This window comes from Bos taurus, chromosome 10 (genome assembly GCF_002263795.3).
Source record: "Bos taurus isolate L1 Dominette 01449 registration number 42190680 breed Hereford chromosome 10, ARS-UCD2.0, whole genome shotgun sequence".
Classification (NCBI taxonomy): domain Eukaryota; kingdom Metazoa; phylum Chordata; class Mammalia; order Artiodactyla; family Bovidae; genus Bos; species Bos taurus.
Genome location: NC_037337.1, coordinates 72,360,732 through 72,385,891, shown reverse-complemented (window position 1 = coordinate 72,385,891; position 25,160 = coordinate 72,360,732). Strand labels below are relative to the sequence as shown.

At 41.3% G+C, this 25,160-nt stretch overlaps 1 protein-coding gene across 1 annotated transcript; it reads left to right on the top strand.

Annotated features, from left to right (window-relative positions):
* The first annotated feature begins 144 nt into the window (after positions 1 to 144).
* Positions 145 to 23,546, top strand: DHRS7 (dehydrogenase/reductase 7). The gene is made up of 7 exons (NM_001046162.1): positions 145 to 316; positions 11,825 to 11,977; positions 13,888 to 13,994; positions 14,450 to 14,689; positions 17,011 to 17,133; positions 18,553 to 18,768; positions 23,324 to 23,546. The coding sequence occupies exons 1-7, from the start codon at positions 184 to 186 to the stop codon at positions 23,369 to 23,371; spliced, it is 1,020 nt and encodes a 339-aa protein (NP_001039627.1). The 5' UTR covers positions 145 to 183; the 3' UTR covers positions 23,372 to 23,546.
* Positions 23,547 to 25,160: the final 1,614 nt, after the last annotated feature.

Below are 25,160 nucleotides of genomic sequence, written 5' to 3'. Positions count from 1 at the left end.
GGGGGAGGGCTCCCCGAGGCGGGGTTCGGGGCGCGCCTTGCGGCTCCTCCCTCCTGCCTGCTCTCTGGGCTGGCCGGGGCCGCGGGGAGGGCGGTGGTGCGGACGCGAGATCGCTGTCAGGCGGCCTAGGCGCAGTCTGGAGTTGGCTTGTCAGTCTATCTTCCTCCCGTGGAGCAGGGCGCGATGAGCTGGGAGCTGCTGCTCTGGTTGCTGGCGCTGTGCGCGCTGCTGGCGCTCGTGGTGCAGCTACTGCGCTTCCTACGTGCCGACGCGGACCTCACCCTGCTGTGGGCCGAGTGGCAGGGGCGACGACCAGGTGAGGACCTGCTGCCGCCTGTCTGCACTGGGAGCCCGGTTCCGTGCGGTCGGATTTCCGCTGCCCCTGCGTTCATCCGGGTGGCGTGGAGCTTCCGGGCGGCGAGGATGCGCCTTTCTCAAGGGCTCTGGTTCGGGGTGGAAGGGGCCGGGGCCTTTTGTCTTCCGTCCCGGTCCCTACGGACTTGCTTTTACTTGCTGAAGTTAAAGAGCCTTGGTATCGGCGGGGGCGCCTTCAGGTCTCTGAGTTCTCCGCCTGGCTCCCAGGGATTCTGAAGCAGCGTGGGAGGGCAGTACTTGGAGAAACTGCGCTTGTAAAGGAGTGTCCTTTGAGGCTACTTCCTGAAGTTGTTTATCTGCCATCTCTCACTCTACTCAAGAGTAGTGAAATGGAATTTGAGATAATACAGTCACCTACAAAGCTGCCTATCCATTGGGATAAAAATAAAGAACTGAATTTTGGGTGCTTTGCCTGAAGGAAAAGCACATTATTGGCATACTAAAAGACATTCTACCTTTTATCTATGCTCAGCTTAATATTTGATGGTCGTTTACTAAACGCATTCTATGTGTTAAGCAGTGCACCAGGCCCTTTTCATTTTTGACTGTTCACCTTTACAATGACTCTTATAAAGTAGGCATTATTAATCTGATTTTCATAATGCTCAGAGAAGTTCAGTGGGCTGTCCAGAGCTAGCCTTTGGGTCTACAAGGGCCAGCAGGAAGTGGGGTTTCCCTGGACCTAGTTTCCCCCCATGAAAATATCTAAATCTTGTGAGGAGGTTTGCTTGGAAGTGATTAAGTGAAAAAGTGAAAGTGTTAGTTGCTCAGTCGCTTCCAACTCTTTGGGACCTCATGGACTGTAGCCCGTCAGGCTTCTCTGCCCATGGAATTCTCCAGGCAAGAATCCTGGAGTGGATTGCCCTTCCCTCCTCCAGAGTATCTTCCAAACCCAGGGATCAAAGTCCTGATCTGCACTGCAGGCAGATTCTTTACTGTCTGAGCCACCAGAGAAGCCGTGGAAGTGATAACTTTAAAAATGGAGCCAGAGAGGGAAGGGGAGCCCTATCACTCACATGGGGGTGAAAATTGGTTCTTGGGGACTGAAAAAAATCTTAGATGAAACAATGTTTTATGCCCCTCCTAAGCTCAACCCTAACTGACAAAGTATTATTCCTTAGTATTTCATTTTTCTTGTTTCTTTTCTTGGAGGGGGTGTAGCACTTACACTGAGTTCACGGAAAATATGTAAAACATGTGCAAGATCAGGGTTACAAAACTATGGCAAATAGATGGCTGTGATTGGCAGACTTTCTCTTGGTCATTGGCCCATCTCAGCAGATGGAATGCATGTACCTGTTGGCTGCTTTGTCGACTTCAGTGTTTGATCTTATTTGTGCTTAGTGTTAACTTGGACTTCGAGAATTACATAAAAATACTTTATATTTTACTGTTCTACAAAAGTTACTCAACTGATGTCAAGTGCTGAAGAGAAAAAACGTTGACAATATCTAGCAGCTAGTTAAATGAAAAGTTATTTTCACATATCAAGCAAAAGTTAGGGTGACTAAAGATAACTGTGAAGAAATTCATTTGGTGTTTTCAGTGTTTTACTTTTGCTGGGAAAATATCAGTTTTGAAGGATTTTTAAACATTTAATTACTTTGCTATTATTATCATGTAGTTATATAATTTGCTGATTTACAAATGTAATATGATACATTGCAGTTCATGTAAATACATGTTATTCAGTAAAATAACTTTTGTAAATTTACACTTGTAAAGTTAAATGTCAATAGCTTTAAAATTTTAATTTAACTTTTAACTTTTCAATTTCACCATGCTTACACCTGCACTTACTGAAGAATAAACTTTATAGAACTCCTTTTATGTCTAAAGCATAGACACATACATGCAAGGGCTTCCCAGGTGGCACTAGTGGTAAAGAACCTGCCTGCCAATGCAAGAGACACAAGAGACGCAGGTTCTATCCCTGGATGGGCAAGATCCTTGGAGGATGGTATGGCAACCCACTCCAATATTCTTACCTGGAGAATCCCATGGACAAAGGAGCCTGGCAGACTATGGTCCATAGGGTCGCAAAGAGTTGGATATGACTGAAGCAACTTGGCACGCAGATATATGAAGATACATAAACAGATATGCAGTATATTTGTGAAATTAAAATGTTATTAGGGATGTTATTAGGAAAAATGACTAAAAAGACTTCTAGGGGCTCCGGGAGGGAGGTATTAGGGGGTGAGAGAGTTGGAAGCGAGGTGAGGGAGATAATGAAATAGAGTTAAAGGAACATGAAGATAGATTCAAGTTCCAAAAACAGCTCAGATTGGAAAGATGGGCAGACTCTATTAAGGTTTAAAAAAAAAAATTATCCTCTTTTTCATTTTTATGTTGTTGTTGTTCAGTTGTGAAGTCATGTCCAACTCTCTACAACCCCCTGGACTGCAGCACGCTAGGCTTCCCTGCCTTTTGCTATTTCCCTGAGTTTGCTTAAATTCATGTCCATTGAATCAGTGATGCCATCCAATCATCTCATCTTCTGTTGCCCCCTTCTCCTCTTGCCCTCAATCTTTCCCAGCATCAGGGTCTTTTCCAGTGAATCGGCTCTTTGCATCAAGTGGCCAAAGTATTGGAACTTCAGCTTCAGCATCAGTCCTTCCAGTGAATATTCAGGGTTGATATCCTGTAGGATTGACTGGTTTGACCTCCTTGCAGTCCAAGGGACTCTAACACCACAGTTTGAAAGCATTAATTCTTCAGCACTCAGCCTTCTTTATGGTCCAGCTCTCACACCCAAGCATAACTACTGGAAAAACCATAGCTTTGACTCTATGGACCTCTGTTGGCAAAGCAATGTCTTTGCCAACAAATAGCTTTTCTTCCAAGGAGCAAACGTCTTAATTTCATGGCTGCAGTCACTGTCCACAGTGATTTTGGAGCCCAAGAAAATAAAATCTGTCACCGTTTCCACTTTTTCCCCGTCTATTTGCCATGAAGTGTCACTTTAAAATGTTGACAATATACTCACATAAGGCAACTTTTAAAAATACAAAAGGATACATGGTGACAAGTAAAGCTCTCTCTCACTCTTGTCTCCCAGCTGCCCAGTGTGCCTTTTTGGAGGCAACCACCATTTCCTGCCTTTTATGTATCCATCTAGAGATACCTTCTGTGTCTCCAAGCATGTATCTCACATGGTAAAATTTCAGAGTGACTAATTTTAGGTACTTCACATAGATCTAGAAAAATCCATAGCACTAGTCCAGAGTAGGAAAAGTCTCAACAGCAGAACATATGTGAGGAAAACAGCTCTTATTTGACAGTGACCTCAATGAGGGTCAACTGAGCAGTGCCAGGAAAGATTAGGCAACCTTGTGGAGCTGTTTCGTGTCTTATGTAACAAACTGCAAACAACAAAAGATGTTTTCTGAATACCTGCTTGTGTTGGCCTCTGTGCTGGGCACTGGGGACACAGCAGTGACTGAGCCAGCCACTGTCTGGGCCTTCATGGCATGTCCCTTCTGAAAGACAAGGGAAGTGGTTTAGTCAAGTCACCCTACTTGGAGCTGTTGAGACCCCTGGGAATCCTGTATCCTGCTCTGGCCAGCTCCTTTCAATAGAACATTGACCAGTGGGAGCTCGTACAGAGGGTGTGAGAAGAAGGGTGACGAAACCAGATGCCGTGTCATCTGAGGGAAAGTAGCAGAAATTGGAGGTGTTTATTTAGCCTTAGAGAAGCAAGAGATGCAAGGACTTAGGGAGGACAGAGCCTTCAAACAGATGAGACACTGTCATGTTCAAGACAGGCCTGATTTATCCTTCCTGACACCACAAGGCAGAACTGCTGCCAGCTGCTGCCGGTCTGTAGAAGTTAAAGGTATCAGTATAGGAAAATTCCTGAAGCCCTTGAATGATTGTGCTCAGTGCTCAGTCGCTTCAGTCATACCTGACTCTTTGTGACCCTATGGACTGCAGCCTGCCAGGTTCCTCTGTCCATGGGATTTTCCAGGCAAGAATACTGGAGTGGGCGGTCATACCCTCCTCCAGGGGATCTTCCCAACCCAGGGATAGAACCTGGGTCTCCTGTGTCTTCTGCATCACAGGTGGATTCTTTACCCTGAGCCATCCGGGAAACTCATCTTGAATGATTAGACTTCAGTTCAGTTCAGTCGCTCAGTCATGTCCGACTCTTCACGACCCCATGAATCGCAGCACGCCAGGCCTCCCTGTCCATCACCAACTCCCGGAGTTCACCCAGACTCACGTCCATCGAGTCAGTGATACCATCCAGCCATCTCATCCTCTGTTGTCCCCTTCTCCTGCCTCCAATCCCTCCCAGCATCAAGGTCTTTTCCAATGAGTCAACTCTTCACATGAGATGTCCAAAGTACTGGAGTTTCAGCTTCAGCATCATTTCCAAAGAAATCCCAGGGCTGATCTCAAACAGAATGGACTGGTTGGATCTCCTTGCAGTCCAAGGGACTCTCAAGAGTCTTCTCCAACACCACAGTTCAAAAGCATCAATTCTTCGGCGCTCAGCTTTCCTCACAGTCCAACTCTCACATCTATACATGACCACTGGGAAAACCATAGCCCTGACTAACGGACCTTAGTTAGCAAAGTAATGTCTCTGCTTTTGAATATGCTATCTAGGTTGGTCATAACTTTCCTTCCAAGGAGTAAGCGTCTTTTAATTTCATGGCTGCAATCACCATCTGCAGTGATTTTGGAGCCCAGAAAAATAAAGTCTGACACTGTTTCCACTGTTTCCCCATCTATTTGCCATGAAGTGATGGGACCAGATGCCATGATCTTCGTTTTCTGAATGTTGAGCTTTAAGCCAACTTTTTCACTCTCCACTTTCACTTTCATCAAGAGGCTTTTTAGTTCGTCTTCACTTTCTGCCATAAGGGTGGTGTCATCTGCATATCTAAGGTGACTGATATTTCTCCCAGCAATCTTGATTCCAGCTTGTGCTTCTTCCAGCCCAGCATTTCTCATGATGTACTCTGCATATAAGTTAAATAAGCAGGATGACAATATACATCCTTGACGTACTCCTTTTCCTATTTGAAACCAGTTGTTCCCTGTCCAGTTCTAACTGTTGCTTCCTGACCTGCATACAGATTTCTCAAGAGGCAGGTCAGGTGGTCTGGTATTCCCATCTCTTTCAGAATTTTCCACAGTTTATTGTGATCCACACAGTCAAAGGTTTTGGCATAGTCAATAAAGCAGAAATAGATGTTTTTCTGGAACTCTTTTGCTTTTTCGATGATCCAGTGGATTTTGGCAATTTGGTTTCTGGTTCCTCTGCCTTTTCTAAAACTAGCTTGAACATTTGGAAGTTCATGGTTCACGTATTGCTGAAGCCTGGCTTGGAGAATTTTGAGCATTACTTTACTAGTGTGTGAGATGAGTGCAATTGTGCGGTAGTTTGAGCATTCTTTGGCATTGCCTTTCTTTGGGATTAGAATGAAAACTGACCTTTTCCAGTCCTGTGGTCACTGCTGAGTTTTCCAAATTTGATGGCATATTGAGGGCAGCACTTTCACAGCATCATCTTTCAGGATTTGAAATAGCTCAACTGGAATTCCATCACCTCCACTAGCTTTGTTGGTAGTGATGCTTTCTAAGGCCCACTTGACTTCACATTCCAGGATATCTGGCTCTAGGTGAGTGATCACACCATCGTGATTATCTTTGTCATGAAGATCTTTTTTGTACAGTTCTTTTGTGTATTCTTGCCACCTCTTCTTAATGTCTTCTGCTTCTGTTAGGTCCATACCATTTCTGTCCTTTATTGTGCCCATCTTTGCACAAAATGTTCCCTTGGTATCTCTAATTTTCTTGAAGAGATCCCTAGTCTTTCCCATTCTGTTGTTTTCCTCTATTTCTTTGCATTGATCGCTGAGGAAGGCTTTCTTATCTCTTCTTGCTATTCTTTGGAACTCTGCATTCAGATGCTTATATCTTTCCTTTTCTCCTTTGCTTTTCACTTCTCTTCTTTTCACAGCTATTTGTAAGGCCTCCCCAGACAGCCATTTTGCTTTTTTGCATTTCTTTTCCATGGGGATGGTCTTAATCCCTGTCTCCTGTACAATGTCATGAACCTCAGTCCATACTTCATTAGGCATTCTATCTATTAGATATAGTCCCTAATATCTATTTCTCACTTCCACTGTATAATCATAAGGGATTTGATTTAGGTCATACCTGAATGGTCTAGTGGTTTTCCCTACTTCCTTCAATTTTAGTCTGAATTTGGCAATAAGGAGTTCATGATCTGAGCCACAGTCAGCTCCTGGTCTTGTTTTTGCTGACTGTATAGAGCTTCTCCATATTTGGCTGAAAAGAGTATAATCAATCTGATTTTGGTGTTGACCATCTGGTGATGTCCATGTGTAGAGTCTTCTCTTGTGTTGTTGGAAGAGGGTGTTTGCTATGACCAGTGTATTCCTCTTGGCAAAACTCTATTCGTCTTTGCCCAACTTCATTCCATATTCCAAGGCCAAATTTGCCTGTTACTCCAGGTGTTTCTTGACTTCCTACTTTTGCATTCCAGTCCCCTATAATGAAAAGGACATCCTTTTTGGGTGTTAGTTCTAAAAGGTCTTGTAGGTCTTCATAGAACCGTTCAACTTCAGGTTCTTCAGCGTTACTGGTTGGGGCATAGACTTGGATTACTGTGATATTGAATGGTTTGCCTTGGAAACGAACAGAGACCATTCTGTTGTTTTTGAGATTGCATCCAAGTACTGCATTTCGGACTCTTTTGTTGACCATGATGGCTACTCCATTTCTTCTGAGGGATTCTTGCCTGCAGTAGTAGATGTCATGGTCATCTGAGTTAAATTCACCCATTCCAGTCCATTTCAGTTTGCTGATTCCTAGAATGTCGACATTCACTCTTGCCATCTCTTGTTTGACCACTTCCAAGTTGCCTTGATTCATGGACCTGACGTTCCAGATTCCTATGCAATATTGGTCTTTACAGCATTGGACCTTGCTTCTATTACCAGTCACATCCACAACTGGGTATTGTTTTTGGTTTGGCTCCATCCCTTCATTCTTTCTGGAGTTATTTCTCCACTGATCTCCAGTAGCATATTGGGCACCTACTGACCTGGGGAGTTCCTCTTTCAGTATCCTATCATTTTGCCTTTTCATACTGTTCATGAGTTCTCAAGGCAAGAATACTGAAGTGATTTGCCATTCCCTTCTTCAGTGGACCACATTCTGTCAGAGCTCTCCACCATGACCCGCCCCTCATGGGTGGCCCCACGGGCATGGCTTAGTTTCATTGAGTTAGACAAGGCTGTGGTCCTAGTGATTCGATTGACTAATTTTTAGCACGGGTGGCTGTGACCAGCGCACTTAGCGCGGCCAAGAGGAGCTACCCCACGTCCGAGGTCAGGGGTGGAAGCCGGGAGGACCGCATGCCCGAGGGGAGGCAGCCAAGAGGAGTTACCCCACGTCCGAGGTCAGGGGCAGTGGCCGAGAGTGCCAGGCTGTGACGGCGCAGGAATGGCGGAGAGGAGCTACCCCACATCCAAGGTCAGGGGCGGAGGCCGGGAGGAGCAACCCCACCTCCAAGGAGCGGTGGCTTTGCGGGCGCAGGAGGGCCTAGAGGAGCTATTTCACGTTCAAGGTCAGAAGGGGAGGCGGTGAGGAGATTCCCCTCCTCCAAGGTAGAGAGCAGCGGCTGCGCTTTGCTGGAGCAGCCTTGAAGAGCTACCCCACGTCCAAGGTAGAGAAACCCAAGTAAGACAGTAGGTGTTGCAAGAGGGCATCAGAGGGCAGACACACTGAAACCATACTCACAGAAAACTAGTCAATCTAATCACACTAGGACCACAGCCTTGTCTAACTCTAACTCAATGTCTAACTCAATGATTAGACTTACCCCTCCCAAATGAGCTGGTGCCTCAGAGGTAACTAGATTACTCATCCTGTGAGGGAGTTAAATGGTCAATAGCTTGAGGGGAGAATTCTTAACGTGGGTTGGGGGTTGAACTCTAAGTTTCCTTTCAACTCTGAGAATCTGCTTTCAGAGGCTCTTTAGGGGAGGCCATGATGTATGCCAGATTCTGTCGAATTGTTTGTTTTTTTTTTTTTTCACATTTTATTTATTTATTTTATTTTATTTGTTTTAAAAGTCTTTATTGATTTTGTTGCAATATTGCTTCTGTTTTATTTTTTTGTTTTTTTTTCTGGCCCCGAGGCATATGGGAACATTGCCTGACCAGGGATTAAATCCACACCCTCTGCATTGGAAGGTGAAGTCTGAACTCCTGGACTGCCAGGGAAGTCCCTGTAGAATTGTTAAATAATTGGTGCTAAGTTAAAAAGTTTTTCTTCTCCAGAGTGGGAGGAAGGGTATCAGAACTGCAGATGTACTAAGGTAAATGTGAGCCTGATAGTTTTCATTGTTGTATTAATATTTGTATATTGGTATACACTTTTCACTTTCATGTATTGGAGAAGGAAATGGCAACCCACTCCAGTGTTCTTGCCTGGAGAATCCCAGGGACGGGGGAGCATGGTGGGCTGCCGTCTCTGAGGTCACACAGAGTCGGACATGACTGAAGCGACTTAGCAGCAGCAGCAGCATACAAATGAAGAGGGCTTCCCAGATGGTTCAGTGGGTAAAGAGTCTGCCTGCAGTGTGGTAGACTCAGGTTCAATCCCTGGGTCGGGAAGATTCCGTGAAGGAGGGCATGGCAACTCACTGCAGTATTCTTGCCTGGAGAATCCCATAGACAGAGGAGCCTGGTGGGCTATGGTCCATAGAGTCACAAAGAGTTGGACATGACTGAAGTGACTGAGCATGCACGCATGCATGCACAAATGAAATCTTTACTACTATGCTAGCTAGTAAACAGTTACAAACAAATTATATTCACCTTGGAGTCTTGTATACTGCAGAACTTTGGAACAATGAGTAGGAGATCAAACAAGTCAATCCTGAAGGAATCAACTCTGAATATTCACTGGAAAGACTGATGTTGAAGCTCCAATACTTTGGTCACCTGATGCAAAGAGCCAACTCATTTTAAACGACCCTGATGCTGGGAAAGATTGAGGGCAAGAGGAGAAGGGGGTGACAGAGGATGAGATGGTTCGATGGCATCACTGACTCAACGGACATGAGTTTGAGCAAACTCAGTGAGATAGTGAATGACAGAGACACTTGGTGTACTGCAGTCCATGGGGTCGCAAAGAGTCAGAGATAACTTAGCTACTGAACAACAATTTCCCAAAAAATCTGCAGAGTTGCTCAGTTGAGCCTTTCCATAAAAGTGCATCAGATTTAGAAGTTCCCTGGTGGTCTAGTGGTTAGGACTCAGAGCTTTGACTACTGTGGCCTGGGTTCAATTCCTGGTCAGGGAACTGAAATCTTACAAGCCAAAAAACAAACAAAATACATAGTGCAATAGATGATAGGAAAGCACTGTAGCCCAGACATAGTATTTGGGATGTTTCTGTCCTTCGTTTAGATATTTACATGAAATCGCTTTCCTGAGGATATTTTCTCGAATGGCTAAGATAGTTGGGTCTACAATGTTGACCATATTAAAATGTGGCAGCTTAGGCTAGAGGTCAGACATACCTCGACAAATATCCTAGCTCTGCCAGGATTCTTGGGTGGAGTCCTTTCTCTAAGTGAGTTTCTGTGCTAGGCACTGAGGACACAGCAATGAATAAAGGAGACAGGGTCCCAGCCTTAAGGAAATTTACAGTCTAGTGGTGTAAATCAATCTCTGTAAACCTCAGTTTCCTTTCTTGTAAAACTGAGATAATTCCTGTTTCATAAAGTTCTTGTGAAGATTTTAATAAGGTAATATGTTTAAGCACATAGGAAGCAATGGAAAAATGTTAAGCCATTGAAGTTAGTAATCCCATTGACCCTGGCTGGAGAAATTAGAGCATTCAATGTTTTGCTGCCAAAATCCATTTGTTAAATAATTTTGCAACAGTTAGAGTTGACATTTTATTATGCACTGAGTCCCCTGGAGGAGGGCATGGCAACCCATTCCAGTATTCTTATCTTGAAAATCCTACGGACAGAGGAGCCTGGCGGGCTACAGTCCATGGATGGCAAAGAGTTGGACATGACTAAAGCAACTTAGCTCACACTCCCACACGTGTGTCAGTCACTGTTCTGAGTGCTTTACATGTTTTAACTCATTTCTCTCAACAATTCTATGAAGGAGGTTTTATTATTAACTCAATTTTCCACTTTTGGAAAATGAAGGCATTGAGTTCCCACATGGGAGCATTTCACTGCTGTGTGTGACACAGCTGGCACTTGAACCCTGGGAGTTAGAACAACCAGAGCACATACTGACTCACCAACACTTAGACTTTAGAATTGTTTGACTAAAATAGTAAACTGGCTTCCTGATTCTAACTTTTCTGATCCAAAATCAGCAATGTGTATCTTAAATAATACCTTGTTTCCTATTTTTGACAAATAACACATTTTACTAAGGTACACAGGAGCATTGCACTGCCCTGACTCGATGGATTCAGATGGACAGTGGCTATCATGTGCTGCAGTACAAATAAGTTTTTCGTTGGAGAATAAACCACTTGTCAGTGCTTTATTTCACATTTTTACAATCTTTAACAAGATGATACCTGGCAAGCAGAGTATAACATTTCATCTCGCTCTCATATGTATTTCATCTTGGGTGAACTACTAGATTCTTCTAAGATGAAGGCTCAGGCATTTGGAAAGCTCTTCTACAAAATGACCTTTAGTTAGTTGCTAGGCATCAGATTATGATTGACAAATGGGGAAAACATGACTTCAAAAATTCAGGGTGATTCTACCATACCATAGAGTAGAACTTGGTATACTCAGATTTATCATCAATACCACCAATGTGAGCAATTAGAATAACAGAATAGAAAACTGGATGGAGCTATAAATGATCATCTTATCTGAAGCCCTCATTTATGAATAAGGAAGGTGAGAAAATGAGTCCAGATACTTTCTATCTACTTACCCTTACTTTTCATGATCAAGTATGCAGATAGAGCCTTAGAGTCAGACCATGGAGTTGTAAGGCTTACCTTGATGTAAAGTCTGGAAAACTCTCAAAGAGTCTAGAATACACAAAATAATACAGTTAGTAATAAACTGTTACTAATATGATTTCTAACACTAGGTAGAAAGTGTTTCCTTAAGATATTTAATTAAAAAAATTTTTAAACCACTTTATTGAGGTATGATTGTCATATAAGAAACCGTCCATATTTAAGGTACACAACTGGATGAGTTTGGGGTAAGTATACACCTGTGAGATCATCACCACAATCAGGGCTGTAAACATAGGATACTTAAATTTTTAAGTTCCACATATTATGTCTTCATATTCAATGATATTGTTTAAAACTATTTTTTTCCTTTGGTCAATCTTTGATTTATGGATGTAACCCATAGCTTATTTTCCCCCCTCAATCCCTGCCCCCTTTTCAATAGAATGGGAGCTGACTGATATGGTGGTGTGGGTGACTGGAGCATCAAGTGGGATTGGAGAGGAACTGGCTTACCAGCTGTCCAAACTAGGAGTTTCTCTTGTGCTGTCAGCCAGAAGAATGCATGAGTTGGAAAGGGTGAAAAGAAAGTGCCTTGGTGAGTAAATCTAAAATACCAGCAGTGCTGCCTAGAAGTAAATCAGAGCCCAGAGTCAAAATTTGGGAATTTTAGAGGGAAGAGGGGGGTTTTCATGGGCAGTAGACTCTGGTTCCAAATGCTGAGTGCTTTGATCCAACTCCTTTTCCTTTTGTCACTTCTTAGTTAGCTGGCCTGACCTTTTTCTTCTTTTTCTGCCATCTTTCTACCTTTTTTTTTTTTTTTTACACTAATTCTTAGCATTAGGGATTGATCATCAGTTCTCTCAAATGCTGCTTTGGATTTTTAGTGACCACATGAATGTCTTACATTTTTATCTTAGACAAAGAACAATTTGGTTCTTATGAATGACATACATATACGTTACCATAGAAATTTAATTGATATTTTGTTAAAATGTCCGATATTAAAGTCATATGAAATAATATAAGATTTTTGTTGTAAAGGACAAAAAAACAGGAGTGGAATTAAATTTTTTTTCTGGACATGCTGTGCAGCATGTGGGATCTTAGTTCCCTGACCAGGGATTGAACCAGTGCCCCTGCAGTGGAAGTGTGGACTCTTAACCACTGGACCACCAGGGAAATCCTGGAGTAGAATTAAGTTTGAGAAATGCAACTTGATATAATATTTTTCATATATACAGGACAATAGTGTTTTTGTTTATCTGTTTGGGTTTTGGTGTAGTTCACAGTAAAAGCAGTCTCAAGTAATACAGTTATTATTTCTCATAGGAAATTTATTATCTACACTGAAATAATTTTGAAATTTCCAGAAGATTGTTGTTGTTGTTGTTGTTTTGTCATCTACTTGTCATTCTTTAAAAATCTTTCTTTCACTTTGCTGATGGAACTAATCACCCAGATATGGAGTTAGCTGATAAGGCCACAAGCCCTCTTTCACGATATTGCTCTTAAAGGCCTCTTGTGTTTTTCCACTGGGCCACTTCTTTTGACAGTTGCTCCTCTGCTGTTGAGACTTGCATGGGAAGAAATGGAGTGTAACAGTGTTTCTTAGCTTGAGTAAGATTGTTTTCCTTTTATCTGTCATATCATGGGTGCAGACTTTTCTATTGCTTTTGAAAAACAGTTAATATTTCACAATTTACTCCTCTGCCCATAAAGCCTTTTCACCTCTTCTCTACTTACTTGTTTTTCTTACCAAAATACAACTTTGTTGCATTTCAGGGCTAGAATTCAAGGAAATTAGTTTGAACTGTTCTTTTGATAACAGAAATAGAGAGGCCATTACAGCCCAGTGTGTTTCTTGGTTGGGAATTTCAGAATTGTGTCCTTTTCCTTATTCACCTCCTGGAATCCTTAGCCTCTGAAAGGAATCTTTTCTGTGTCACGTGACTGGAAGACCCAAATTCTCATTGATTTTCAGCATAAATTTTTTAAAATTGTGTTTAAAAATCAAGCAGTGAACCTATCATATAACAGATGTACAGAAATACCTCTGTACCTCTAAAGGAATTGATCTAAAATGTTTGCTTTTTTTAGTTTGTAGTATAATCTTGATTCCTTCTAGAGGCTGTTCCAATACTAAAGTGGGTAGCCTATCCCTTCTCCAGCAGATCTTCCTGACCCAGGAATCGAACCAGAGTCTCCTGCACTGCAGGCGATCTCTTTACCAACCAACTGAGCTGTCATGGAAGCCCGGTCCAATGTTAGGCTGTATATATTTAAGTAGAAGAAAGGAATTCTGTTTCCTGTGTACCCAGCCAGTTTTTTGTTTGATAAGATGTTGCCCATATCCTTGTCAATCCACTTCTTGGTCCTTAAAGAGAACCTCATCCACAGGGCTTCACCCAGAAATGAGCTCATTGCTAAGTGTGGTTGTAGGGTGGGTGTTAAATGTAATGTGAATAGCACATGACTTCCATATTAATTTTAAGTGTCTTTATTTAGAGAATGGTAATTTGAAAGAAAAAGATATACTCATTTTGCCCCTTGACCTGACTGACAGAAGTTCCCATGAAATGGCTACCAAAGCAGTTCTCCAGGAGTTTGGCAGAGTAAGTAGCATTTTGAGTGCATGAATCTTGCTCTGAAGTAGCTGTAAAAGAGATTCCCATCTGTGGTGCTGTAGGCAAATGGGTTCATGAAGCATCTCACTTCATCTCAAGGGCCCAGCTGGGTTTCTTAATCTCTGAATCTGTGGCTTCATGTATTAATAATTGGAACTTTTCCTACCTTAATAAATTAACTCCTCCATGTAGAACAAAAGAAGCTAAAGATTCACTGAGCCTTTTATTTCTGTTACATTATTTTCCATAAAAAGTAACTTAAGGTGGGAATTTAATTCCATAGGTGAATTTTAGTTTTATCTTTTCTATTGTTGACCTCTGGAAATGTACTGTCCTGTTCCATCGATTCATCAAGTTAACAATATAACCAACCATCCCTAGGAATTCCAACAGTCCATCTAAGTCATCCCTAAAGTACCCCCTTTCTGATTTTCTTTACTTAGATTGACATTCTGGTCAACAATGGTGGAGTATCCCAGCGTGCTTTGTGTGTGGACACCAGCCTGGATGTCTTCAAGGAGCTAATAGAGCTTAACTACTTAGGGACGGTGTCCTTGACAAAGTGTGTTCTGCCTCACATGATTGAGAGGAAGCAAGGAAAAATTGTTACTGTGAATAGCATGGTGGGAATTATAGCTGCACCCCTTTCTACTGGATACTGTGCCAGCAAACATGCTCTTCGGGTAAGGCTGTCAAAACTTAACTCTGATAGAACTGACCTGAACGTGTGTATGAAATATTTACTGCAAGAGATCATTGGAACTAGGTAGTCATGTTTGGAGACAGAGAGACCTAAGAAGATCTTGGGTAGAAGACTCACCCAGAAGATGCTAAAAGGACTTGAGTCCACATGCCTCTTCCTAATTCTGCAAATATGCAATGAGCACCTACACTGTGTCATACACTGCAACATATCCTGGGAGTATAAGGATGATATGGTCCCTGCCCTTACTAACTGTATAGTCTAGCTGACATGTCACCCTTTACCTTGTCCTCATTTCTACCACAACTTCATGGCAAATTTGGGGTCTACCTCTGTTTATTCTACACACATTTCAGGATTCTACATACATTTACTTGTCCTTCTCATTTCTGTGACTTTGTTTCCTTCCCCTTTCTTGTTGGTGTTTTTTTAACCTGAATTTCTAAATGTACATGCCTATCAGAAATAGAAACTTCCCACGGGGTGATTAGCCCTGAGTGTCAAATCCCTACTGGGTCTAGCCTTGATTCTGTTTACTCTGACTTCATTAGAAGAAGAAAATCTAGTTAAGGCAGAGTCTAGGAGGAAGTTTAATTTGGCTTGTGTAACTTATGAGATATGAGTACTAGAAATGAATAAATTTTTAATGTTGGCTTAAGAATGGATAAGAAGAAACTGTAACTATATACACTATAACATGGAGCAAATTAAATTGTAAGGCCAGTAGGAGGAAAATGATTAATAGAGACACGTGATATATAATTAATGCCATTGAAGGTCAGTTTACGTAGAATGTTTCACCGTTGGAATAATAAGATGCAATAGCTGAATGGTCATCAGTTTCATGAAAATTTGAAGGTTTGGTTCCATAGGATCCTCTTTCTGCTGTGAAGAGCAGACAATTGCAGAGAGTGATGAAATGAAATACTGCACGGATGATTTCCTCATATTTGGTAATAGGGTGTCAGTTGGACAACTCTCAGGCAGGCACATGAGGGAAGGTGGCCACCCCATCTGTTTGGTACCCAGTATCCCATAAGACATGCAGGATACTTTCAAACACAGTAGAAGTTGTCTGGCCTGCCCTCCAAGACTGTTTTGTACTGGATTTGATTGTCTGATACCATGTGTCAAGTTGAGATCTATTTATACCAGTAGCCAAACACTGAAACCAGGAGTCTCTTTTTGAAGGGCACATTTCCTTCCCTGATACTCAGCAAGCTAGAGAGTGAACTTACTTGTTGAAAAGGTCACACACTATACTAGATGTGATTTCAAGCAAGGAGAGGTTTTAGTGTCTGGAGTATTGGCTTTCATGGTGTCCTCTCCCCTCTTTTGCTATAGAGGGGCAGAAGGTTAAAGTTCATTCATCCATTTACGAAGCCTTTTTCCTGTCCATCTGAGTCAGGCACTGCATTAGTCTCAGACAGCACAAACCCTCAAAGGCCTGGTGTTTGTTAGGCATCAGCATTAAAGGCTGGTAACTGTTTAATGTTATTGGATCATAAATGAATGTACCTATGTTGGCTGCTTAGGCTTTTCAAAGTTAACTCAGTTTATCACAATGTAGTCTTGGGATATTTCCTGATTTAGGAGAAGAGATGAGGAGAAGTAGATGTTTACTTCCTGTTTGGTTTAGAAATGGGCAGTATCTTTTAAGTCTAGAGGGTCTAGCTTGTTTTTACAAAAGTCATTGAGTAAGCAATCATATTACATTTTTAACTAGCCGTGTACTGTCTTACTACACCTAAAATAAAAATTTTTGCTGAAACTAATAGTCTCTTCAGATAGTAATTGAAAAAATGGAACTGTTCCTCTATGATAGTTTCCCTTAAGTATTAATTCCAACTTGCTCCCTGTTGCCCTACCATCTGTACTTTAGGCCACTTTGAGGGATCATCAAAAGAAATCCAGCCTCAATGATGCTCCGAGAACATGCAACCCTTTTGGAGCGGGGAGCTGGCGACTGGGTATCAGACTCTTCAAGGGTAGTCTCTCACTAATCCGGTGCAAAATCACTGATGGCACAAGCTAAACCACTGCCATTGGGGGGATGAACCACTCATACCTAGCAGGAGTTAAGAATGCCTGTTATAGATTGCCTGCGGTCTTATGTTTAAAAATGCCTCATCTTGTGTAATTACATTCCCTGTCCTTTACTCAGGCATTTCAGAACACATTTTGATAATGTGCTGCTATTGTCCTTCATAAAAAGTTGAAGAAAAGTAATTTCTTACTATTAAACATGAGATATGTGTCTGTATTTATTTGTTTTTTTTTTTTTTTTTTTTTGTCTATTAGGGATTTTTTAATACCCTCCGAAGTGAACTTGCCACCTACCCAGGTATAACAATTTCTAACATTTGCCCGGGACCTGTGCAATCAAATATTGTGAAAAATGCCCTAACTGAAGAAGTCACAAAGGTAAAATTTCTAGATGGGAAATAATTTGAATGCTTTAGTAGTCATACCCTGGCCTTACATCACTATGCCTCAGGATTTTCATGTTAGAATCCCTTATGAATTATTTACATAACTCAGCATTAGGAAAATCGTTAAGGTTAGTTGTTAGTGCTTTGGGATCCAGCTTTAGTAATAGCTAAAGAAATTACTAAGATACTGCTTATAAGTGATCCACTATTATGTGGGCTATCAATATTTTAAAAACCCAGTTTTAATCAATTCACAAATCATAGCAATGTTGAAAGTTCTGTGTGGCTGAATTTTAGTAAATTAAATTTTACTGGGATTTTAAAAGGGATTATGGTGAAGGAACTTAGCAAAACCCCCCCTGTTGAGATGTAATAGTTTTAGGTTGGCCTCACCCAGGCCTGTGCTTCCCTCAGCTCACAGATTACAAGTAATTAATCTACCAAATGAATAATAAATGTCTCATGAAGAATCCAGTATCACTCCATAATATAAAAAACTCTCTAAAGACCATGAAATTTTCCTTCTTCTCCACTAATATTTCTACTGAGATATAAATCTATATGTTTCCATGTACATGTTTACATATACAATTTATATTTTGCATTTTCTATGGAGGCACTATAGTAAAATAGAATGAGCACAATGTTACAGGAATCAGGGGACCTAGAATATAGAACTGATTACTACTAAATGGTCTGTGTGAGCACAGATAAAAGTTACTATATTTCTGGGCCTCAGTTTATTCATAAAACAGCAGTGGGTTAACTAGAGTAGCAGTTCCAAATTTTTTCGATATCAAGAAACCACTTTTATCTTCTTTCTCTATTTCATCCTCACGGACTTCATGTTTTATAGAACTTCATTTGCTAAATGTATGTATTAATAATTTGTTTTAAGATTTTTATTATTAAAATGACATAGAGTTATCATTAAGTACTTTAAGATGGTGCAATACTAACTAAAAGTGAATAACTGTTGTCTTTTAGTTAGCCTGCACACTTATCTGGTTAAGTATATGAATTCCATTAGGTTTTCTGAAATATACAGCTTATGTGTGCATGCTTAGTCAGGTCTGACTCTGTGACCCCATGGACTGCAGCTCACTAGGCTCCTCTGTTCATGTAATTTTCCAGGCAAGATTACTGAAGTGGGTTGCCATTTCCTCCTTCGGGGCATCTTCCGGACCTAGGGATCGAACCCACATCTCTTGTATCGCTTTCAATGGCAGGCAGATCCTGTGCCACCTGGGAAGCCCATAAATAGTTTACAGGCACCCCTTAGTGCCTATGGGGACTCCTGAGGGGCATGAGGTCACAGTAAAAGAATCACTCAACTGGATGTCTCCTAAAAGTTCTGTGAGATACCCTAGATAAATACTTATCACTCACGAATTTTTCAAAATTTTCTTAGCCTACAGGCAGCACTGCAGACCAGTCCTACAAGATGGCAACCAGTCGTTGTGTGCGGCTGATGTTAGTCGCCATGGCCAATGATTTGAAGGAAGTTTGGATCTCTGATCAGCCTTTTTTGCTAATGATCTATTTGTGGCAATATATGCCAACTTTGGCCTGGTGGTTAACCAACAAAGCAGCAAAGAGAAGGATTGAGAACTTCAAGAGTGGAGTGGTAAGTCCAATTTATACATTTCTGAATTCATATCAATCTTGTAGGAAAGCATGAAAATTTCCAATTCTTAAAAATGTTCTTACCAACTGTCTGCCAATCTCATGATATATTAATAAATACAAAAGATATAAAAGGTTTTCCATCCCCAATGCATATCTTTCGGTTTACTGTAAATTACTACTGGTCTTGGAGAAAGTTTTCTACAAGGTAAAAATTAAATCAAAGATTGCCATTTTTTTCTTCTATGTTGCTGTCTGGCCAGTGTATGTGCCAAAATGCTTTTTCTCCACCATGTCTCCCCACAAACTCCAATCCATCCTGCAAGTCTCTACATTCTGTGTCACCTCCTTGGGTTGATACCTGGCCTCCCCCCCCATTTCTCTCCAGGACTGGGTGCACGTCAGCCCTCTGTCAAAGCACTTCCACACTATTAAGAGATGTAGTCCCATCTGTAGTACTGGTTCCTTTGACTTTGTTCCAGAAGGTCAGTTTGCACATCTGAAATGTGCCTGTGTCCGTGTTTAGGAAAACTTGCTGATAGCTTATTCTTTCAGCACTCATTTTTCCAGAAAAGTGAGGAATGTTAAATGAACTGGTGAAAAAAGAAACAAAAACCCAAAAACCCAAACAAAATACTTAAAGAGACTTAAAGGTTATAAAACCTTCAATATGCACTAACATGTTTAAAACTTGAAAAATCACGAAGAGGGCTATTCATTTTATACTAACCAGTTTGTTTTGGGTCAAAACATTTATAAGTGATTTCCTAATGCTGGAACTTGGTACTGTGGGGTGGTTTTAAAGGTAGAGCTTCATCAAATATTGCATCAGAGTCTGAAATTTAGAGGACAGCAGATAAAGTGGCACTGTGCCCAGTGATAGATAAGAGTTGAGGGGAAAGGCCACCTTACTAAAGAGTGAACCAACATTCTGGTTAAAAGCATGAAGCACGATGCTGGGCTACCTAGGCTGAAATCCCAGCTCTACCCCGTACTCATCATATGATCCCAGGCAGGTTATTTCTCTATATCTCAGTCTCCCCATCTATAATACTTTGGCCACCTGATGCGAAGAACTGACTCATTGGAAAAGACCCTGATGCTGGGAAAGACTAAAGGCAGGAGAAGGGGATGACAGAGGATGAGATGGTTGGATGGCATCACCGACTTAATGGACATAAGTTTGAGCAAGCTGGGAATTGGTGATGGACAGGGAAGCCTGGTGTGCTGCAGTCCATGGGGTTGCAAAGAGACAGACCCAACTGAGTGAACTGAACTGAACCATCTACAAAATGGAAGATTACTGTTGATATTAGCACCTAGTCATAGGATTGTTATGGGGATTAAATGAGTTAGTATGTGGAAAGCTCTTAAAACATACCATGGTGTGTTATACTCATTAAGTATTAGCTGTTACTGCTTTTGTTTTGATGGCAGGAGGATATTTAGCAAACAGACAGTAAAGATTAAAGAATTAAATAATATGGCAGAGGGAGAATGCATTATAGAAATCACCGTTTCTGAGGGGAAAGAAGGATTAGGGGCTAGAGTTTCATTCCCATTGTAGCAGTTGTTCATAAGAAGGTTATTTTGTTTTGTTTACAGAATACCAACAGAATACCTAATGTAAATCTTGGGCTTCCCTAGTGCCTCAGTAAAGAATCCACCTGCCAAGGCGGGAGATGCAGGTTTGATACCTGGGTCAGGAAGATCCCCTGGAGAAGGAAATGGTAACCCACTCCAGTATTCTTGCCTGGGAAATCCCATGGACAGCAGAGCCTGATGGGCTATATACCATGGGGTAGCAAAAATGTCGGACATGAGTTAGCAACTAAACAGCACTGTAAATATAGGTATTGCATTACATCTAACTTTTGCTAAAAATCATGACTTCTCTCTTCCTACCAACGTATTTGAATTATTGCTTATTACATGGTCTCATTGCTTTATCACTTTATGATAAACTGGGCATCCATTCATCTCCCCAAATCATTCTGAGATATATCTTATTCTTTACACAAAACCCTAGAAACTTTAAAAAGTTGTTCATTTTTTTTACTTCTCTCCTCATTGCTCTTTCCTCCCTACTGTTATTTTGTATTGTGTATATTCATCTCCTTATTGAAATTTGTTTGTAAGAATCTCAGTTAAGAGAATGCCACTATTATTCCCAAACTAAACATTGTTGTTATTCAGTCACTAAGTTGTGTCTGCCTCTACGATCTCATGGATTATAGCTCCCCAGGCTTTTCTGTCCTTCACTATCTCCTGGAGTTTGCTCATATCCATGTTCATTGAGTCGGTGGTGCTATCTAACCATCTCATCGTCTGTTGCCCCCTTTTCTTTTGCTTTCAATATTTCCTAGCATCAGGGTCTTTCCCAATGAGTCAGCTCTTCTCATCAGGTGGCCAAAGTCTTGGAGCTGCAGCCTTAACATCAGTCCTCCCAATGAATATTAAGGGTTGCTTTCCTTTAGGATTGATTAGATTGATCTCCTTGCAGTCCACATGACTCTCAAAAGTCTTCTCCAGCACCACAATTTGAAAGCATCAGTTCTTTGGTGTTCAATCTTCTTCATGATCCACCTCTCAAATCCATACATGACTACTGGAAAAACTATGACTTAGACTATATGGACCTTTGTTGGCAAAGTGATGTCTCTGCTTTTTAATATATTGTCTAGGTTCATCATAGCTTTCCTTCCAAGGAGCAAGTCTTTTAATTGCATGACTGCAGTCACTGTCCACAGTGATTTTGGAGCCCAAGAAAAGAATATGTGTCAGTGCTTCCACTTTTTCCCCTTCTATTTGCCATGAAGTGATGGGACCAGATCCCATGATCTTAGTTCTTTGAATGCTGAGTTTTAAGCCAGTTTCTTCACTCTTCTCTTTCACATTTACCAAGAGGCTCTTTAGTTCCTTTTTACTTTCTGCCATTAGAATGGTATCATCTACATATCTGGGATTCTTGATATTTCTCCCAGCGATCTTGATTTCGGCTGGTGATTTATCCAGCCCAGCATTTTACATGATGTACTCTGCTTAGATGTTAAATAAACAATACACAGCCGTGTTGTACTCCTTTCCCAATTTGGAACCAGCTGTTCAACATCCAGTTCTGTTTCATCTTGACCCACATCCAGCTTTCTCAGGAGACAGGTAAGGTGGTCTCTTAAAGAATTTTCTGCAGTTTGCTGTGATCCACACAAAGGCTTTAGTGTAGTCAGTGAAGCAGAAATAGATGCTTTTCTGGAATTCCCTTGCTTTCTCGATGATCCAACAAATGTTGGCAATTTGATCTCTGGGTCCTCTGCCTCTTTGAAACCCAGCTTGTACATCTGGAAGTTCTTGGTTTGCATACTGCTAAAGCCTAGCTTGAAGGATTTTGAGCATATCCTTGCTGGCACATGAAATGAGCACAGTTGTACAGTAGTTGGAACATTCTTTGGCATCGCCAAATGAACCAAGATCATTCTGTTGTTTTCTTGTCATCTCCTGCTTGACCACATTCAATTTACCTTGATTCATGGATCTAACGTTCCAGGTTCCTATACAATATTGTTCTTTACAGCATTAGACTTTACTTTCACCACCAGACACATCCACAACTGAATGTTGTTCCCACTTTGGCCCAGCGACTTAATTCTTTATGGAGCTACTAGTAATTGCCCTTTGCTCTTCCCCAGTAGCATAGTGGACACCCTGTGACCCTGAAATGAAGTTGCTCAGTCGTGTCCGACTCTTTGCGACCCCATGGACTGTAGCCTACCAGGCTCCTCCGTCCATGGGATTTTCCAGGCAAGGATACTGGAGTGGGGTGCCATTGCCTTCTCCAGGTCTCCCCAACCCAGGGATTGAACCCGGGTCTCCCACATTGTAGGCAGACGCTTTACTGTCTGAGCCACCAGGGAAGCCTCTGTGACCTTAGGGGGCCCATTTTCTGGTGTCCTATCTTTTTGCCTTTTCATACTGTCCATGAGGTTGTCTAGGCACAAATTTGTTTCTGTTCTTTAGGCTAGGAACAGTATGTCTGGAACTTTGTTTTGATGAAGTTATTAATTTTAGGCATCAAAAACAATAACAGCATTGAATTTTGTGTTATAATTTGCTTTTGTCTTATTTAGTATATATTCTTGAGAGTGGTAAATGGGTATCTTCCCAGATGAAATGTCACCTCTTAGAAATTATTAAATTGCCTTGTTTTACTACCTTTCAAGTATTTTAATTCTAAAGACCCTTTGTATTTATTAAAGCAAGCCAGTGTAGGTATAACCTGCTGATCAGAAGAGTAATAGTAGAAATTTCAGCATTTATGAAATGGCATACTCAGATGTTAACAAATGACAGGGAAATAACGTTGCTAAGCCCCTTAGAGATATTTTGCGTAGCTTGAGAATTTTGGCTATGATTTTTATTCCTATTTAAGTATTTTTCCAAGGATTTATAAGGATTCTTAACAGTGAATCATAATGATATAGCTCCTCAAAACAGAAGGAATTAATTGTCAAAACCTGGGGTAGAAGAAACTGATTCATATTTCTGTTATTCTGTTATAGGATGCAGATTCCTCTTATTTTAGAAGCGTGAAAAAAAAACATGACTGAAGGAGTATTTGCATTTTTCAAGCCACTGGAAAGAGAAATGGAAAATATGAAAAACAGTGATCTTCTTACACATTGAAGAATAATTTGTCATTTTATTTAATAGATACAACTTTCCTTTCAATATGTAATAACAAGAATGACAGGAGTCTTGCAATAAATATGTTAACACATATTATATTCCTGGGTAACGTACTCTAGTATATATGCTTAAAATCTAGGTTAGCAGAATGCTAACCAAAGAATTACAGTAATCCATTTACCACAAATGCACGGGCTATTACATGAAGCATAGTGCTGGATAGCGGGCGGATACAAAGAAGTGTCTGAAAAGGTCCTGCTTCCAAGTTGCTTACACTCTCTTGGAAGAATTCACAGGTACAAATGACTGGAATTTGACACCGTAGGTAGGACTCATAGCAGCCATTATTTTTAAAAACCTGTTATATGTCATTTACTGTACTGAGGTGGTTTGTAATTAGTTAATTAACTTATTCCTCATAACAGCCCTCTAAGGTAGGTGGTATTATCCACCTTTGTAGATGAAGAAAGAAATGCCCAAAGCAAGTAGATGCTACTTTCCCAAGGTCACAGAGCTAGTAATGGGTAAAGACTGGGTTAAAGTCAGCTCAGGAAGATTCCATTGGTGACTTTCTTACTTTAGTTATTATTGTTAATTTTACTTTAACCTTTAGAGTCTTACAGTAGAAAACGTGCATAGGCTACAACAGAAAACCAACAAACTTTCCTTGACTATTTACTATCAAGGGAGAAGAACAGGGGAAGAAAAACATGGTTCTCACTGATAAGTGGTTCACATTTTAGTTATAGACAAGGTTCAGTTCAGTTCAGTCACTCAGTAGTGTCCAACTCTTTGCGATCCCACAGACTGCAGCACGCCAGGCTTCCCTGTCCATCACCAATTCCCAGAGCTTGTTCAAACTCATGTCCATCAAGTCGGTGATGCCATCCAACCATCTCATCCTCTGTCACCCCTTCTCCTCCTGCCTTCAATCTTTCCCAGCACCAGGGTCTTTTCCAATGAGTCCGTTCTTTGCATCAGGTGGCCAAAGTCCCAGAGCCATCAGTCCTTCCAATGAATATTCAGGACTGATTTCCTTTAGGATTGACTAAATCCTAAGGTTGGATCTCCTTGCAGTCCAAGGGACTCTCAAGGGTCTTCTCCAACACCACAGTTTAAAAGTATCAATTCTTTGGCACTTAGGTTTCTTTATGGTCCAACTCTCACATTCATACATGACTACTGGAAAAACCATAGCTTTGACTAGATGGAACTTTGTTGGCAAAGTAATGTTTCTGCTTTTTAATATGCTGTCTAGGTTGGTAAAGAATCTGAGTGCAATGCAGGAGACCTGGGTTCAATCCTTGGGATGGGACGATCCCCTGGAGAACGAAATGGCAGCCCACTCCAGTATTCTTGCCTGGAGAATCCAATGGACAGAGGAGCCTGGCAGGCTACAATCCATGGGGTCACTAGAGTCGGACACAACTTAGCGACTAAACCACCACCACTACTAGGTTGGTCACAACATTCCTTCCAAGGAACAAGCGTTTTTTAAGTTCATGGCTACAGTCACCATCTGCAATGATTTTGGAGCCCCCCAAAATAAAGTCTGACACTGTTTCCATTGTTTCCCCATCTATTTGCCATGAAGTAATGGGACCGGATGCCATGATCTTAGTTTTCTGAATGTTGAGTTTTTCACTTTCATCAAGAGGCTCTTTAGTTCTTCTTCACTTTCTGTCATAAGGGTGGTGTCATTTGCGTATC